At 38.0% G+C, this 18,456-nt stretch overlaps 1 protein-coding gene across 2 annotated transcripts in view; it reads left to right on the top strand.

Annotated features, from left to right (window-relative positions):
• The first annotated feature begins 8,099 nt into the window (after positions 1-8,099).
• Positions 8,100-18,456, top strand: part of RGS6 (regulator of G-protein signaling 6) — an 833,734-nt gene continuing 823,377 nt past the window's right edge. For both annotated transcript variants that reach the window (XM_006865561.1, XM_006865562.1), the window contains exon 1: positions 8,100-8,189. In XM_006865561.1, coding sequence (XP_006865623.1) covers positions 8,106-8,189 — 84 coding nt within the window. In that variant the 5' untranslated portion in view covers positions 8,100-8,105. The remainder of the gene's footprint in view (positions 8,190-18,456) is intronic.

The following is an 18,456-nucleotide window of genomic DNA, read 5'->3' as shown; positions in this document are numbered from 1 at the left end:
CCTGGTTTTGGTATGAGGGTTATGCTTGCTTCATAAAAAGTATTAGGGAGTTTTCCATCCTCTTCTATGTTCTGGAATAATTTGAGTAGAATTGGTGACAGTTCTTCTCTGAATGTTTGGTAGAATTCACCTGTGAATTGAAATACAATTAAAGGGCTCTTTTCTAAGATTCATTAAGAAGAAAAAGATTTAAGATATCAGGAGCTGTTTAAACATTAGAGGAGCTGTTTAAATACTATTAATTGTTTATTAATAAATAACATATTAATTAATGGTTAATTGATGGTTTAACATTAGACCTTATTTAGCATTTCATTAATAATTCAGTATTAGCTATTTAAATATTAGAGTGTTTTGGAGAGCAGGCAGACTTCAACACTAAGCATTAGCTATCAAAAGTGATAGAGACAATCCTAAAGTGGTGGTTTTAAACCTCAGCTCCACCTTGGAATCACCACAGGACTTCAAAAATTCTACTCACTCCTCCCTCACAAAGCTCTAATTCAGTTGTTTGGGGTGAGGCCTGGACATTGAGATTTAAGAACCCCTCAGTCAATATTGAGAACTATGGCCTTTCTCCTAGCAATGCCTGGAGCAGAATTAAGACTAGGGAAGAGCTAAGATGGTGCTTAGAAAGATGGTGCAGTACAAATAGAAGAGACTGAAAAGAGCGAATTCTTAAACTCATTCTTTACTCTCATCTTCTCCATTGAAAACCACTCCCAAATATTCAGAGTATAACAAGGAACATAAAGAAAAACTAGAGATCTAAACTAGGGAAGGAAATGTGCCTTACAAATGAGAAAATAATCCAGATTCTAATAAGTTAATGCTAGTAGATATGGTCCCAATCTACTCTTATCTTTGAAAAGTAACTGAAAATGAGAGATGGACCAGAAGATGTATTTGAGGTGGGTGAATGTCTTAGCTTTCAGAAAAAGAACAGGACTAGATAGAATCCTAACATCTCCAGCATAAATCTTCAATAAAAATAGAGGTTAAAAATTTCCACAATGACTGTTGAGTATTTAGAAAAGAGGTGGTTTCTTGGAAATATAAGATTATTTATATCTTAAAAAATAGATTCATTCAGAGCAAGTTTTCGGCAATAACCATTGCCAATTTTGAAAGACTTTTTCAGTAGATGAATCTTAAGAATGCCCTAGGTATAATATATGGAGGTCTTGGGTTGTACAAATGGCTAAAATGCTTGGCTGCTCACTCAAAGACTAGCAGTTGGAGTTTTCCAGAGGCTTGTATGATCTACTTCTGAAAAATCAGCCATTGAAAACCCTATGTATGGAGCACAGTTCTACTCTGACACCATGGGACTGTTATGAGTTGGAATGGCAACTGTTAAAAATCTGATGGATATATCATCAGCTTTCCCCAATTTGTCTTTCCTTTTCTATTCTGTTTCTCTATGAATGATACTCTTATTCTCCTTTTATCTTCACCAGAAACCTGGGGATCTTCTTAATTCTAATTTTTCTTCATTGTCCATATCCAGTAAGTCATTAGAAAGCTCAAATCTGCCCACTTGTCATTTTCCTTTTTTGTCCTTTTACTTCATAGCTTCATGGTCTGTCCTTTTGCCTCTGATCTTGTTTCTTTCTCTCACGCCATCATAAATTTTTTCACTAGAATCAGCTTAAAAATTATGGATCATGCTACTCTTTTTAGTGACCGTTGTGCCCCAGTCCTACAGGATCAAGTTTGAACTGATTAGCAAGAAGGATTGTTGTTGTTGTTGTTGAGTGTCGTCGAGTCAGTTCTGACCCATAGTGGCGCTGTATAGGGTTTCCAAGGAGCAGCTGGTGAGCTTGAACCACCGACCTTGCAGTTCAAATGGCTTTGCAGTCTGGCGCATTAACCCACAGCGCCACACCAGGACTCAAACAAGAAGGATATAGCCCCTATTATTTAGGCTTGCTTAGTGTCTCAGTCTCATCCTTCACCCTGCACCATAAGTGGCCTACACTGAAGCCAAACTTGACAATATCTCCTAGGAACACTGCCCTGTTTACTCCGTCACTTCCTCTCTTCTGTGGGATTTCACTCCCTCCTCTGTGGTCATGAGCATCCTGTGTAGATACCTGATAGCTTACTTTCCTTGCATGTCTGTCTTTAACTTAATTTCCTTGAGATCACATCATCTAAATTATTTTTCTCCTGGGCATCTAACATGATGCAGAGCCATTTCCAGGTTACAGATTTTCATGGCTGTGCATGTGCCAGTTCCTAAGCTAGAATGATCTCTTTAGCTTCCTCACATCTCCTCTTCCTCTATCTACTCCCTTGTCAGTTGTCATATCCTCCTACTCTGAGCACCCACATAGCAGTGTTCTACTTTTGTGGACAAGCCTGTAATTCCTGTTGGAGTATAAGAACTTTGAGGAGACTATCTGTGTCTGATTAATTTTTATCTCTAGATGGGTTAGTATGGAATCTTGTGAAAGTGGATTTTCAGTGTACTTATTCATAGAAGAAATGTTACAAGATACAGAGTGATGGGTAGTGATGATAGGGAAACGGCTTGATGGGGATGGACGCTGCCGAATGGTGAAGTTCTGTGATTCTTTGAGAAGTTGAATGTGAGCACTAATAAACAAAGGAGGTGCACTGGGATACGTGCAATGATGATGTTAGTGACACGGAACAGTCTGAAATTTGTTTTTTGTTGTTGTTGTCTGTTTAGGCTTAAAGCAAGAAATTTGTTCTCTTACAGTTCTGGGGATCAGACGTCTGAAATGAGTCTTCTTATTGTTAGTGGCCATTGATCTGTGGTGACCTCATGTATGACAGAACAGAATTTTGTTCTTTACCAGAATAGACTCACTGGCAACTGAAAACAACAACTATCACTTTACCAAAAATAGACTAATCCTTTTCTAGTGATTGGTATTCCTGGTGACTTGTCCAAAGTAAGCAAGATGAAGTTTCTCCCTCCTTGCTTCTAAGGATCATTTTGTTTGTATTTCTTCTAAGACTGATTTCTTCATTGCAGTCCATGGTCTATTGAGTAGTCTTCATCAGCACTACACAATCTAAGGGGCATCAGGACTATGAATGAGTATCATGGGGCTGAAACCAAGGTGTCAGCAGGGCTAGATCTTCTGGAGGCTTGAGGAGAAAATCGATTCAGCTTCTAGAGGCCTCTTGCATTCTTTGACTCATGACCTCTTCCTTGACATCACTCTCACCTTGGATGGGATCTCTGAAGGAAACTTAGAAATGTAAAGTTCTGAAGTTCTAGGTCAGAACAGGAAGAAACACTATGGGTTAAAGAAACAGTGGCTTGATCTGGCTCAGATAACTAGTTAGTTGCAGAGTACAAGGGGGACTCAGGCCTCCCAGTTCCAAGGGCTTTGTACTATGCTGGGCCGTAGCTGTGGCAGATGAGAACATGGGAGCATACAGGTGGATGTAACTTAGAACCTGTATCATATAGCTAGTAAGTGATGGAGCCTGGGTTCAGACCTGGATCTGTCTGATAGCTGAAGCTGGCTGGCAACCACTAAGCTATATTATCACTTCTTGGAGATTGTGAAATGCAGGGACTTGGCATGTTTTCAGATTTTCTCTTTTTAAGTTGTGTCCCACTGTAGAAAATGTTATTATTAACATGTTTTCTTTCTACTAAAATACTGTGTGTCTTCAGATAAGCATTAACATTCTTTATAAATTAGAATAAAAATCCATGAATTATTTATTGTATGTATAAAACATAGTGTTTATAAGCAAGAAGGCTGTTTTCCTCTAAGTTTAAAATACTCCTATTCATTTCTATACTACTTCACATAGAAGAAATATTTTATACCATATTATAATAAATGAAAATCTAGTGCTTTAGTTTCAGGAGCCCCAGTTTTCCAGTCAATGAATTTAATGAGAACATCCTTACTATGTGGATTTCACATCCATTTCTCTCTAACATTTGTTGATATCTGGACAAGAAAGTAGCTCAATCAGTATTTCATAAATGATTCTTTGCAGACGCAGAAAAGTTAAATGACTTGCCTGCATTTCAAAACCAGTCGATAGAGGAACCAAAAATAGAAGCATTTCGACTGCATCTTAGACTTAAAAATTCCTAGTATGGAGACTATCTGCATTCACTTAGAAGTTTAAAGTCCAGGTCCTGGAACAGCAACCTGTTTGACATTGGAAATGCTTTTGTTAGTGGGAAGGGTGGTTAAGGAAAGGGAGGGCGGCCATGTCTGTTTCTAGGTCATTCCTGACCTTTCCATGATCACAGTTTTCTAGGTGGAAATGAAAGTGTGAATGGTCATTTAAAATAAAACAGTAAAACCCAAAAGAACTCTGATACAGAGATGTTGTTGTTAGGTGCCATCAAGTTGGTACTGACTCATAGCAATGTTATGCATAACAGAATGAAACTTTGCTCAGTCCTGCGCCAGTCTCACAATAGTTGCTATGCTTGAGCCCATTGCTGCTACCACTGTGCCAATCCATCCTTGCTTCTAAGGAGCATTGTGCTTGTACTTCTTTCAACATAGATTTGTTTTGGCAGTCCATGGTTTTTAATACTCTACTCCAACACTATAACTCTTATGCATCAATTCTTCTATGGTGTTCTTTATTCCTTGGCCAACTTTCACATGCATATGGAGTTATTGAAAATACCGTGACTTGAATCAGGTGCACCTTAATCCTCAAACTGACACCCTTGCTCTTGAAAACTTTAACGAGGTCTTGTGCAGCAGATTTGCCTAATTCTTGACTGCTGCTTCCATGTATGTTGATAGTTGATCAGAGCAAAGTGTAGTCTTTGACAACTTCAATCTTTTCTTTATTTATCTTGATGTTATTTATTGAACCAGTGGTGAGGATATTTGCTTTCTTTATGTTGAGGTGCAACACACACCAAAGGCTGTGATCTTTGATTTTCATCAGTAGGTACTTTTAATCCTCTTCGATTTCAACATCTGCATATCACAGGTTGTTAATGAACCTTCCTCCAACTCTGATGCCATGTTTTCCTTCACATAATCCAGTTTCTTGGATTATTTGCTCATCATACAGATTGAATAAGTGTCATGAAAGAGTACAACCCTGCACACACCTTTCCTAATTTTAAACCATTCAGTGTTCCCTTGGTTTGCTTAAACAACTGTCTCTTGGTGTATATATGGGTTCTTCATGAACACAATTAAGTGTTCCAGAATAACTCTCTACAGTGTCCCAGAATACTCATTCTTTGCAATGTTGTCCATAGCTTGTCATGATCCACACAATTGAAAGCCTTTGTGTAGTCAATAAAGCACAGGTAAACAAAAAAGAGTCCAGGTGTGATGCTGTGGGTTAATGTGCCAAACTGTAAGGCCAGTTTGAACTGCAGAATCAGCAGTTCAAGCTCACTAGCTGTTCCTCAGAAACCTTATACAGGGTCTCTATGAGTTGGAAACAACTTGATGGCAGTTAACAACAACAGCAGCAAATATCTATCTGGTACTTTCTACTTTTAACCAAGAACCACCTGACATCAGCAATGCTACCCTTCATTCCACATCCTGGTCTGAGGCCAGCTAGTACTGTTGCAGTCGTTTTTGAATTATCTGTAGCAAAATTTTACTTGCATGCAACGTTCATTAATAATATTGTCCAATGATTTCCTTATTTTGAGTCACCTCTCTTTGGAATGGGTACATATACAGATCTCTTCCAATCACTTGGCCAGGTCTTTCAAATGTCTTGGCATAGATGAGTTAGTGCCTCCAGTGCCACATCACTTTGTTGAAAGATTTCAATTTGTATTCTATCAATTCCTGGAGCCTTGTTCTTTGCCAATGTCTTCAGTGAACCTTGGACTTCTTGTTTCAGGATCATTGGCTCTTAATCATATGCTACCTCTTGAAATGGTTGAGTATCAACCATTTCATTTTGGTATAGTGACTCTGTGTGTTCATTCCCTCCTTTTTTTGATGCTTTCTGCATCATTCAATGTTTTGCCCATTATTGTTGTTGTTAAGTGCTGTAGAGTCTGTACTGACCTACAGTATAGGGTTTCCAAGGAGTGGCTGGTGAACAGGAAATGCCTACCTTGAGGTTCAAACTGACTTTGCAGTCCAACGCATTAACCCACAGTGCCATACCCTTCAATATTGTAAGTTTAGGCTTGACTTTTTCTTCAGTTCCTTCAGCTTGAGCCATGCTGAGTGTGTTCTTCCTTTTGGTTTTTTAACTCCAAATCTTTGCACATTTCATTTTAATATTTGACTCTGTCTTTTTGAGCTGCTCTTTGAAATGTTCTATTCAGCTCTTTTACCTCCTCATATATAAATGCAACCAAGTTTTGTTTTTCATGTACATTATGAAAAGAGCAGGCAAATAAGTAATTGTTTAAACAAATAAAGCAGTACATTGTTCATTTAGCTTTAAAAGCCAGAGGTTAGAATAATAATCAGACTACCATGTAATGCTATATCCATGAACATACTGATATTACAATGAGTAAAGATAATAGAATGATGTTCTTTGTCTCTTTATGGAATCTAACTTTTAAACTACATCCTCATTTATGAATGACAAAGAAAGTAAAGCAGCATTATTAAATGGGATCTTTGGGGCAGTTACATTTTTAGTATAAATTACAAATTTCTGTCTCTCACTCCATTTCCACCAAAACTTGCTTTTATGGCATGACCTTTGGTACCAAGGTATTTTATTATTAAATGTATCCTGGATTTTTATTTCAAATTGAAATGGCCTTTTCTGTCAAGTATGGGATTTATAAAGGTTTCTTTGATGAAAAGCTTATGAATTTTGTGCAAATAATCCCAGCAGGCTCTGAGATTAGTGATAACATTTGTATAGGACTTTTATGGCTCTATGTGATACTCTTACACTCAACTTACCTGATCTTTACCTGTGATCTTTACCTTTACCTTTGGGGGAATTTGTATTTTACTGGCAAGAGAAAGGTGTCTTGAAGTGGTACTGGGCAAAAATCCTATGTTCAGCATTTTGTGGAAAATGAAATTAACAAAGGAAAGCCAACAAGTTATTTTACTTGTATAGGTCGCACAGAAACTATAGTGCCACCCCAAGAATTGAACTTGCTCCTTTGTTCAAATATTCCATATCTTTATCATTATGTCTTTTCCAGCTTTTGTTGTTGTTGTTGTTAGGTACCATCGAGTCAGCACCGACCCATAGCAACCTTATATACAGCAGAATGAAACACTGCCCGATCCTGGGCCAACCTCACTGCTGTTGCCATGCTTGAGTCCATCGGTGCTGCCACTTAGCCAATCCATCTTGTTGGGGGTCTTCTTCTTTTTCTCTGACCCTCCACCCTAACAAACATGATATCCTTCTCCAGTGACTGGTCCTTCCTGACAATATGTCCGAAGTATGAGAGATGATGTTTGGCCATCTTGGCCTCTAAGGAGCACTCTGGCTGCACTTCTACCAAAATAGATCTATTGGTTCTTTTGATAGCCCATGGCACTTTCATTATTATCTTCCAACACCATAACTCAAAGGCATCAATTCTGCTAAGGTCTTCCTTATTCAAAGCCAAATTAAAATATTCACGTTAATGTATAAAATTAGGAGTCTTGGTGTGGTGCTGTGGGTTAATGCACTGGACTGCAAGGTCGGCAGTTCAAATTCACCAGCCACTTCTCAGAAACCCTATACAGGGTCGCTATGAGTCAGAACAAAGTCAATGGCACTTAACAACAACAACAATGTATAAAATTAATGTGAAAGTGAGATATATTTTAAAAATTCAAAATCAAAATGGCTGAGTTCATCTGTCTCCAGAAGATTATTTAAGGCTGACATGTATTCACCCGTAGGGCACATGATTCTGGGCTGAAAATAAACATGTTGCTTTGGGATTACAAGAATGTGTATGGATAATCAAACCACAGTCATCTTCTAATTTAAACAATCAAGCCAGAAAAACAACAACAAAACCTCTTTAAATTAATAAGGGAAAATAGGAAGTTACAGCATGTTTTATTTTCATGCCAAAGTTACTTAGCATTTTACATTTCAATGCTTTCTTTATATAAATTCTTCCTGACTTAGCAGTCTATTCTTTTATTCTTGCAGGATAAGCAAAGACAATCAGAATGGCTCAAGGATCTGGAGATCAAAGAGCAGTGGGGATTGCTGACCCAGAAGAGAGTTCTCCAAATATGATTGTCTACCGCAAAGTAAGCCACCTGGTCTAACACTGCACACCGTCTTGTGCATGTGTCTTTGTTCTGTGTGGGGTTAACCGATGGCTGGAAAAAATGTGCCCTGCCTACACTACCTTGACTGAAAATGATAAATACTGTTTTCTTCTCTTATCATTCTATACTGAAAGCCAAGAAATTTAGGTTTTCAATGCCATAATACTTGAAAAGTATGCTTTTAGTTTTCTTTAAACCCAAAGGTTGCTTAAGTGATGTAATGTTGTAAAGATGTAAAAGGTATGAATTGAAGGTTCTTTGAACTCATAGTAGATATAAGATCTAGGTTAGATGCTGTGGGAGATAGAAAGGTTGTATGTAATGCTCACAGTTGGTAAGAGCAATAAGATGTACACAAATAGCTATAAGAGGGTATAAGGTGTTAATTTCCAAAACAGAGATACATGTCAAATGTTTTGTAAACTAGAGGAAGGGGTGATTACTTCCAGTCTTCAAGGTCAGAGAGGGATTTGTAGAGGAGTGGTTTTTTGCCTTCAGTTTAAAAGGCTGGGTATGATTACTTTATGTGAAAATGAGAGACAAATACCATCCTTGGTGATGAGATGCATTCAACAAAGGCACAGAACTAGGCAGAGTGAACAGCAACCAGAACCACTTAGCTTGGCTGTTGGATGAATTACGAAGAATAAATGTAGATAAGATTTTGGAATGAAAGCTGTATAGATCCAGACTTTAGAGCATATTGAATTATAGATAATAAGAACTCATGCAGAATTCTTGGGTTCAGAGTTGTATGATCAACATCTCTTTGGGATGGTTAGTCTTTCTCTAGGGTGCCAAATGGTTTGGAGTCAGAATAGATTGGAGACTGATGGCTGGATATCTATGTAAAAAAAGAGAAACAAAGAGAAAGAGAAGGAAGACACTAATACAGCCAGGTAAATGCCTCTCAGAATTAAAAGGGACAGATATGAGGACTCAAAGAGTCTGATTTTAAAATGACTTGGAAATGTAGTGAATATGGAATTGGGAGGAGGTTTGAGGGTCAAAGACGACTGAGATTTTGACTTGGGGTGATGGAAAGACATGGGTGCTATTATTTTTAAAAGGATAATCTTCAGGAAGCGTGTATTAGGAAATGTGATAGATAAGTTTTATTCTTCAACCGTGTTGAATTTGATAAAATAACTTATTACACATCTTGCATGTTTGTGAAATTTTAACATAATACATTGCACATTAATAAGGAAAATGAGTTTCTGTGTATGCATTCACTAAGTATTTGAGTTGTCTGCAAGGCATCCTGCAAGAATCTGTGTTTAATCAAATGGCAATGTGGAAGCAGATAGTCCTGGATGATCAATATTGTGACTCTTACATTTTTTCTCGTAAATATAGAACCATCAAATTCTTCTTACTTTGAGTGTCAAATTCCTTAATCCGTTGTTTTGCAAGCAATGTTTTTAATAAACCTTTAAGAGAGATGCTTACTAAGTTACATATAGTGAAGGAAAAATGAAGTAATGGGACAAACCAATTAGTGAGACATTTAGAATGAAAGAAAAACATTTAGTCATCATTACCTTCTTAACCCACCCCAAACTAGGAAACCCTGTGCCCCGCTAGCAGGAACATAAATGCTGGTGTCAAAATGGATTAAAATTCTAACTCTTCCACTTCCTAGCTGTCTAAGTCTCAGTTTTTTCATGGGTTCATTTCAAAGGTTCATTTACACAGAGTAAAAGCACCTTCCATCCTGTGTGCCATAGAAGTGGTCTCTAATTAATTTCTCTTTTTCTTTTACCAATAGGTCTTAAAGAGACAGAGGCACTTGGTGAGGGAATACATTATAAAGTGTGTAAAATGTTGGTGCTCTTCTTAAGTTGACAAAAATAAATTCACACCACTGTTGCTTTTTTTAAGACAGAGGAAATCAATAGAAATATATTTATATTTTTCAGGAGATTGCAAATCCATGGACTGTTAAAGGTTGATAGAAAACACAATGGTCATGCAAACCAGACACTTTTTAGTTGGAATGTTTAGCATTGTGTTTAAAGGGAATAAGAGAACATGATTTTTACTTACTTTTGTCAGGGAACAGGCTTCTTCTTCTTCTTTTTTTTTAAAATTCATTGTAGAATCTTTGTGGTTCTATAGAAAAAATGACGAAGGACAACGTTAATGTCTGACTTCCTTGTAACACACTTATGTAGCGGGTCTGTAAGTATAAATGTTATTTGCTATATAGTTGTTGCTTGCTGTCTAGTTGACCCCATGTACAACAGAAAGAACCTTTGGCTGGTCCTACCCCATCTTCAAGTTCATTGGTATGCTCAAATCCATCACTGCAGCCACTATGGAATTTGAGTGTCTTCCGAGCTCTGGTAGCGTAGTGGTTACGAATCGGGCTGCGAACCTTAAGGTCAGCGGTTCGAAACTACCAGCCGCTCCGCGGGAGAAAGATGAGGCTTTCTACTCCCGTAAAGATTTACACCCTCGGAAACCCTATACAGGGTCGCTATGGGTCGGAACCGACTCGACGGCACTTAACAACAACAACAACAACCCACATGGGAAGCTCAACTTCCAGCTCTGTGTCGGTCACTATTCTGGTGTGGTCCATATGGTTTAGATCATCTGATTTTCAGAAGTAAATATCTAGCCCTTTCTAGTCTTGAAAGCTCTGCGGAAACCAGCCAGTATAGGTTATCCTCTTAGTATTTGAAATACTTGGTGGCATAGCTTCCAGCATCATAGCAACATGCAAGTCACCAGAGTATGACAAACAGACGAATGTTGGATTTGCTACATTAATTGTATATCTATTTTATGTATTAGTGAGTGGAAATAGATAGATATTGGCCATTTTGAATCAGACAATTATATGGTTTACAATGTTGGGACTGACAAATTGAAGCAGAATGGTGTAATATTCAACATTAGAAAGAACATTTCAAGATTTATCTTGAAGTACACTACTGTTTGTGATAGAATAACATCCATATGCCTAGAAGGAAGACTAGTTAATATAACTATTATTCAAATTTAGGCTCTAATTACCAAAACAAATGATGAAGAAATTGAGGAATTCTACCAACTTCTTTAATCTGAAATTGATCAAAAATACTATCAAGATTCATTGATAACTACTGGTGACTAGAATGCAAAAGTTTGAAACAAAGAGGAAAGAGCAGTTGTTGGAAAATGTGGTCGTGGGGTTAGAAATGGCACTAAAGATTACATGATGGAACTTTGCAAGATCAACAACTTATTCATTTCAAATACGTTTTTTCAATAACATAAATAACAACTGTACACATGGACTTCACCAGGTGGAATACACAAAAATCAAATTGAGTATATATTTGGGAAGAGACATGGAGAAGCTTAATATTATCAGCCAAAACAAGGCCAGGGACTAGCTATCAGGAAAAGACTCTGTTGTTCATATGTAAGTTCAGGTTGAAGCTGAAGAAGATTGAAACAAGTCCATGAGACCCTAAATATGACTTTAAATATTATCTCACCTGAATTTAGAGACCATCTGAAGAAAAGATTTGATGCATTGAAGATGAATGACCGAAGGCCAGACGAATGATTGAAGACCAAGAATGTCATACATGAAGAAAGCAAATTGTTATTAAAAAGAGAGGAAAGAAAAAAAAGACCAAAGTGGGTTTTGAAAGAGACTCTGAAACTTGTTCCTGAATGTAGAGATGCTAAAGTGACTAGAAGAAATGGTAAAGTGAAAGAGCTGAACAGAAAATTTAAAAGGTCTGCTCAAGAAGACAAAGTCAGGTTTTAACATGAAATGTGTGATGATTTGGAGTTGGAAAACCAAAAGAGAAGTACACACTGCACACTTCTCAAGAAAAAAATCAAACCTCAACTTGCAATATTGGTGGATTTTATGGACAAACTATTGAACGATGCAAAAGGCCTCAAAAGAAAAATGAGAGAATACACAGAGCCACTGTACCAAAAATAATTTGTTGTCAGTCATTTCATGAGTATTATATGATTATAAACTGCTAGCAGTGAAGGTTTGAAATCCAAGCTACACTGAAGGCATTTGCAAAAAAAAAAAAAAAAAAAAGCAATCACCATGATTTGAAGGAATAACAATTGAAATGTTCACCAAATTGATGCAGTACTGGAAGCATTCAGTAGTTTATACCAAGAAATTTGGCAGACAGCTCCCTGGTCAACTGACCAGAAGCGATCATATTCCATTCCAAAGCTGACTCAATAGGATATAGAAAGTATTGAACAATATCATCGCTATTACATGAAAATAAAATTTTGCTGAAGATAATTCAAAAATGGTTGCAGCAGAACATCGACAGCTAGCTGCCAGAAATTCAAGTTGGATTCAAAAGAGGATGTGGAACAAGAGATACAATTGCTGACATCAGCTGAATTTTGGCTGAAAGCAGAGAATAAAAGAAAGGTGTTTACTTGTGTTTTATTGACTATGCAAAGACATTCAACTGCATAGATCATAACAAACTGAATATCATTAAGATGAATGGTGTACTTATGTGGAGACTGCACACACACCAAGAGGCAGTCATTCAAACAGAATAAGAGGATACTGAATGGTTTAAAATCAGGAAAAATGAGAGTCTGTGTTATATCTTTTGACTAGATTTATTCAATGTGTATGCTGATGGGCAAATAATCTGAGAAGTTGGACTATATAAAGAAGAACACAGCTTCAACAGGCTCATTAAGAACCAGTGATATGCAGACGACACATCCTTACTTCCTGAAAGCCAGGAGGACTTAAAGCACTTACTGATGAAAATCAAAGAATACAGCCTTCAATATGGATTACAACTCAATGTAAAGAAAACAAAATTCTTTATAACTGGAACAATGAACAATATTGTAATAAATGGAGAAAAGATTGTTAAGGAATTTATTTTACTTGGACCCACAATTAACACTCATGGAAGGAACAGTCAAGAAATCAGTGTTACATTGGGCAAAACTGCTGCAAAATACCTTTTTATAGTGTTCAAGAGCAGAGATGTCACTTTGAGAACTAAGATACTCCTGACCCAACTCATGGAATTTTCAATCCCCTCATATGCATATGATTTGAATTATGATGTTGACAAAGAATACTGAAAGTGCCATAGACTGACAAAGGAACAAATATGTCTTGAAGAAAGTATAGCCAGAATGCCCTTTAGAACGAGGATGGTAAGACTTTGTCTCACATACTTTGGATGTGTTATCAGGAGGGACCAGTCCCTAGAAAGGAGCATCTTGCTTGGTCAAGTGAAAAAGAGGAAGGCCCCCAATGAGGTGGATTGAGACAGTAGCTGCAATAATGGGATCAAACATGACAACAATTGTGAGTAGGGCACAGTAATGGACAGTGTTTTATTATGTTGTGTACAGGGCCACTATGAGCTGGTGCCGACTTGACAGTACCTAACAACAACTATGGAGTCCTGGTGTGGCACTGTGGGTTAATGTGCTAGACTGCAAAGCCGTTTGAACTGCAAGGTCAGTGGTTGAAGCTCACCAGTCACTCCTAGGAAACCCTTTATAGGGTCACTATGGGTCGGATCCGACTCAACGGCACTAACAAAAACAACAACAACAACAACAACTATATGGACCCAAGACCTAGAATCATTTTAAACCTAGTTAACTTGACTTCTGGTGTGGTGCTGTGGGTCAACACTGGACTATGAACTACAAGGTTAGAAGTTCAAAACCACCAGCTGCTTTTTGGAAACCCTGTACAGGGTTGCTATAAGTCGGAACCAACTCCATGGCACTTAACAACAACAACTTGATTTACTTTAATTGGTTTTGTTTGGACCGTACTTTTCTACTTCCAGAGCTACAGGCTTGCCTCTGATTAGAAGATTTTATCTACTGCAAAGACGTAATCCTCAAGACATCAAACCTAGACCAATTCAAAATATTTCCTCTTATATAATGATTCATACACAGTTATAGTTATAAGGCTAAATCTTTTCTTATATGTCTACAACTAAGATTTATTTTTTAAAACTGTGTAAATAATGGTTTCATTTTTGTTTTATTTTTCTTGTTGTCAGACATTTTCAGTGTGAAAGTTTTGCTTGGACTGTGTTCTGTTGATTCAGAAGTTGGCATTTAAAAAGCCTAATCTAGGAAAGCAGAGCTTTTGGTAAATCTCTGTCTTGAATGTTCTCCCTAAATTTGTTGTTGTTGTGGAGGATATACACCAATTCTACAGTTTCTACATATGCATTTTCGTGCCATTTATTCATTCTTTAAGTTGTACGACCATCCTCACCCTTCTTTTCTGAATGACTATTTCTTCATTAGCATAAACTCATTGCCTCTGTCTTAGGCTGGGTATTCTAGAGAAGCAAAACCAGAGACATATATATGTATCTATGTTGTTGTTGTTAAGTGCCATTGAGTCGATTCCAACCCATAGCGACCCTGTATAGGGTTTCCAAGGAGCAGCTGGTGAGCTTGAACCACTAACCTTGCAGTTCAAATGGCTTTGCAGTTTGGTGCATTAACCCATAGTGCCACACTAGGACTCCATATATATATATATGTCTATTATCCAGGAAATGGCTCACAATTGTAGAGTTCCAGGTGCCCAGGGGAAAAGAGAATCTTTCCCATGTGTCCGTTATATTGGGAACACTCCCAAGGAAGCATCCCTTTAATTGATTGTTTGCTCATAACCACCATCAGAGTTAACTATGCCTGAACTAGGTTTCATCACCATGGGAATAAGCACATCTCAACTACTAAACCTCTGGATAGCCTGGCCTCGTCAGGGTGACACAGAACCTTAACCATTACACCCCGTAAAGTGCCTATCTAACCTTTTGAGTTGTTGTCAATTTGTTCCCATATAGATAGCTCTTAAAGGAGCATACTGTTCTAGGGACATCTCTTATTACTAGCTAAGCTGATTAGCTTATTGATTTTAAGATAACTTCAGGTGATATTTTTCATTTAAGGTTTTGAGATGACCTCAGGATAATCATTTAAGGTGTTCATCCACCTTCCATGACTCCAAAAAATTTAGAGTTTATGAGAATTGGAAATTTTCATCTGTGTTTCCTCCTTTTGATTACTATTCTCCTATGGAGGAAGATATCATGTCTGGTAAAATGGAGGATCGGAGAAAAACAGGAAACTAGATGGGTTGGCACAGTGGCAGCAGCAATGGGCTCAAACACAGCAATGATTGTGAGGTTGGCACAGGGCTGGGCAGTGTTTCATTTTGTTAAATATAGGGTCACTATGAGTTGGTACTGACTCAATGGCATCGAGCAACAACAACAAGGAATCTTTGGTCAAAATTTTCAGTAATAGTACCAGGCACCATCCAGTTCTTTTGGTGTCGTGGATGAGGAGACAGTTGTTCATGGAGGCAGTAAGCCATACATTACATACCTCCTCCTATTCCTGACTCTTCTCTTACTCTATTCCTCCAGATGAATAGAGACCAATTGTTGTGCCTGGGATGGCTGCTTGCAAACTTTTAAGACCCCAGGCACTACATAGGAGGTAGAGCAGAATCACCAAACATATTATTAGGCCAATTCACTGGGGTAGCCTGTGAAATCATGACCCTCTATCTCCAATGGCATTAGGATGGTAGGTAGCCTTCTAACATATGAGTAGTGATGTATGGGTTTTTTAAGCCGATATTTATCACAATATTCTTCATTTTCCTTTTTTCCATGCTATTAACTGAGAAATTGTACTTTCCCAAGACATGATTTATTCATCATTGGTATCCAAGTTTTGAATTTCATACTTTCAAACTAAAGTATGAAAAAGTTTGTTGTTAAGTGCCATTGAGTCGATTCTGACTTACAGTGACCCTGTACACAACAGAATGAAACACTGCCTGGTCCTGCAACATCCTCACAATTGTTGTTAAATTTGAGTCCATTGCTGTTGTCAAGGTGTCAATCCATATCATTGAGGGTCTTCCTCTGTTTCATCAACCCTCCATTTTACCAAGTGCTACTTGATGAAGCACTGTAGGATAAGCTCTGAACTGTTCATCACCAAGTCAGCAGTTCAAACCCATCAGCCGCTCCTTGGAAACCCCATACAGGGTTGATATGAGTTGGAACCAATTAGACAACACCTAACAACAACGAAGTCCTGGCATGGAGCTGTAGGTTGATGTGCCAGACTGCAAAGCCATTTGAACTGCAAGATTGGTGGTTCAAGCTCACCAGCTGCTCCTCAGAAGCTTCATACAGGGTCGCTATGGGTCAGAATTGACTCGACAACACTTAACAACAACAATGTATGTCCTTCTCCATGAACTGGTCCCTCCTGACACTATGTCCAAAGTGTGAGAGATGAAATCTCGCCATTCTGGCTACTAAGGAGTATTCTGGCTCCACTTTGTCCACACAGATTTATTTATTCTCTGACAGTCCATGGTACTTTCAATATTCTTCTCCAACACCATAACTCAAATGAATCAATTCTACAGTTGTTGTTTTTTTTAAATTCATTGTGCAACTTTCACATGCATATAAGACAATTGAAATGACCATCATTTGGGTCAGGTACACCTTGTCCTCAAACTGACACCTTTGCTCTTACGTACTTTAAAGTGGGTTTGTACAGCAGATTTGAATACTTTAGAGTGGGTTTGTGCAGCAGATTTGCCTAGTGCAATGTGTTGTTTAATTTCTTGATTGCTGCTTTTATGAGTGCTGACAACCAAAATAAAGTCTGACAATTCCAGTCTTTTCTCCATTTATCATGATGTTGCTATTGGTCCAGTGGTGAGGATTTTGTTCTTTTTATATTGTGGTGCAACCCATACTGAAAGCTGTGGTCTTTAATTTTCATTGCTAAGTATTTTAAGTCCTCTTTGCTATCAGCAGGCAAGTTTGTATCATCTGTATGTTGCAAGTTTATTAATGAGTCTTCTTCTAATTCTGATGCCATGCTTCTTTTCATAAATTCCAGCTTCTCAGATGATTCGCTCAGCATATATTTTGAATAACTATGGTGAAAGAATATAACCCCAGCACATACCTTTCCTGATTTTAAACCATTCCATATCATCTTGACCTGATGGAACCATTGCCTGTTGGTCTATGTCCAGGTTCCTCATAGACACAGTGAAGTGTTCTGGAATACCCCGTCTTCACATTGTTATCCATAGTTTGTCATTATCCACACAGTCAAAAATCTTTGCATGAAGAAGTTTGCTAACTTACTTACGATGACTAAACAAATTTCATGTAGAGCCATGATTGTTTCCAGGTAGCCTTACTGCCTTGTTCAGTGCCCCTACTAGCACTGTCTGAAACCCCCAATGCGCTATTGTTGGGGCTTAATAACCATTGGTTAGATTAAGTAACTGAAAATGCTATGAGGCAGACTTTGGGCATTCATGCTATTCCTAGACACTTGTCTTGGGCTAACTTTGTTGATGTTGTTGTTGTTGTTATTAGTGTTGTTGAATCAGTTCTGACTCATAGCAACCCTGTGTAGGGTTTCTGAGACTTTAAACTTTTGAGGGAGCAGAAAGCCTCATCTTTCTCTCATGGGCTAAGACATGAGCACATTTGTAAGGCTTAAGGTGCATTCTACGCATTGCTGCTCTTTTTTCTTAGGTGAAAACTGTCAGAAATGGTTGCTGTGTTTTATAATCAGCAGTTCTTTTGAGTAACTAGTTTGGTTTCAGATTTTGTCTGGTTTTCTGAGTTGTGTTAACAACCTTTCTTGATAAATTTCCAATAAGATTGGCAACTTAATTTGGTGGCACTCTGGACTCTTAGATGGTGGTGGACAGAGAAAATTGTGTCTACTTGAGCCAGGCTAGGCTCTTGAGATGATACAGTGTGATGGAAGATGTCATCACACTGAAGTTGGGAGCTCTGGGTATCTGGATTCAGCTCTTACACTTACTGGGGTGGGTCTCTGAGTCCCTGCCTCCCTTTGACTCTGCTTCTTGTTTGTCTCCTTCCCTCCTGTCTTCTTTCCCTTTCTCCTTCTCAGTTATGGAGTGCCTCGTACACAAAGTAAGACAATCAAAGTCCACGTAGGATAGAAAGTAGTTCAAGAAAACAATCCACATGTACCTAGCTCGGAGAGGCTTCACTTCCTTTTCTGGAAATTGAGAGGCTCGGATTAATGTTCAAAAGTTTCATTTATAGACTTTTTAGTCTTCCCAAGGTGAACACACTTCCTTTATAGCAAAACACTATTATGAGGCTATATTACTATTTAGAGGTGTTTTAAACTTTTCTGGAAATATTTTAGACAG

This window comes from Chrysochloris asiatica, unplaced genomic scaffold (genome assembly GCF_000296735.1).
Source record: "Chrysochloris asiatica unplaced genomic scaffold, ChrAsi1.0 scaffold00079, whole genome shotgun sequence".
Taxonomy (NCBI): domain Eukaryota; kingdom Metazoa; phylum Chordata; class Mammalia; order Afrosoricida; family Chrysochloridae; genus Chrysochloris; species Chrysochloris asiatica.
This window is presented reverse-complemented; position numbering and strand designations above follow the sequence as displayed.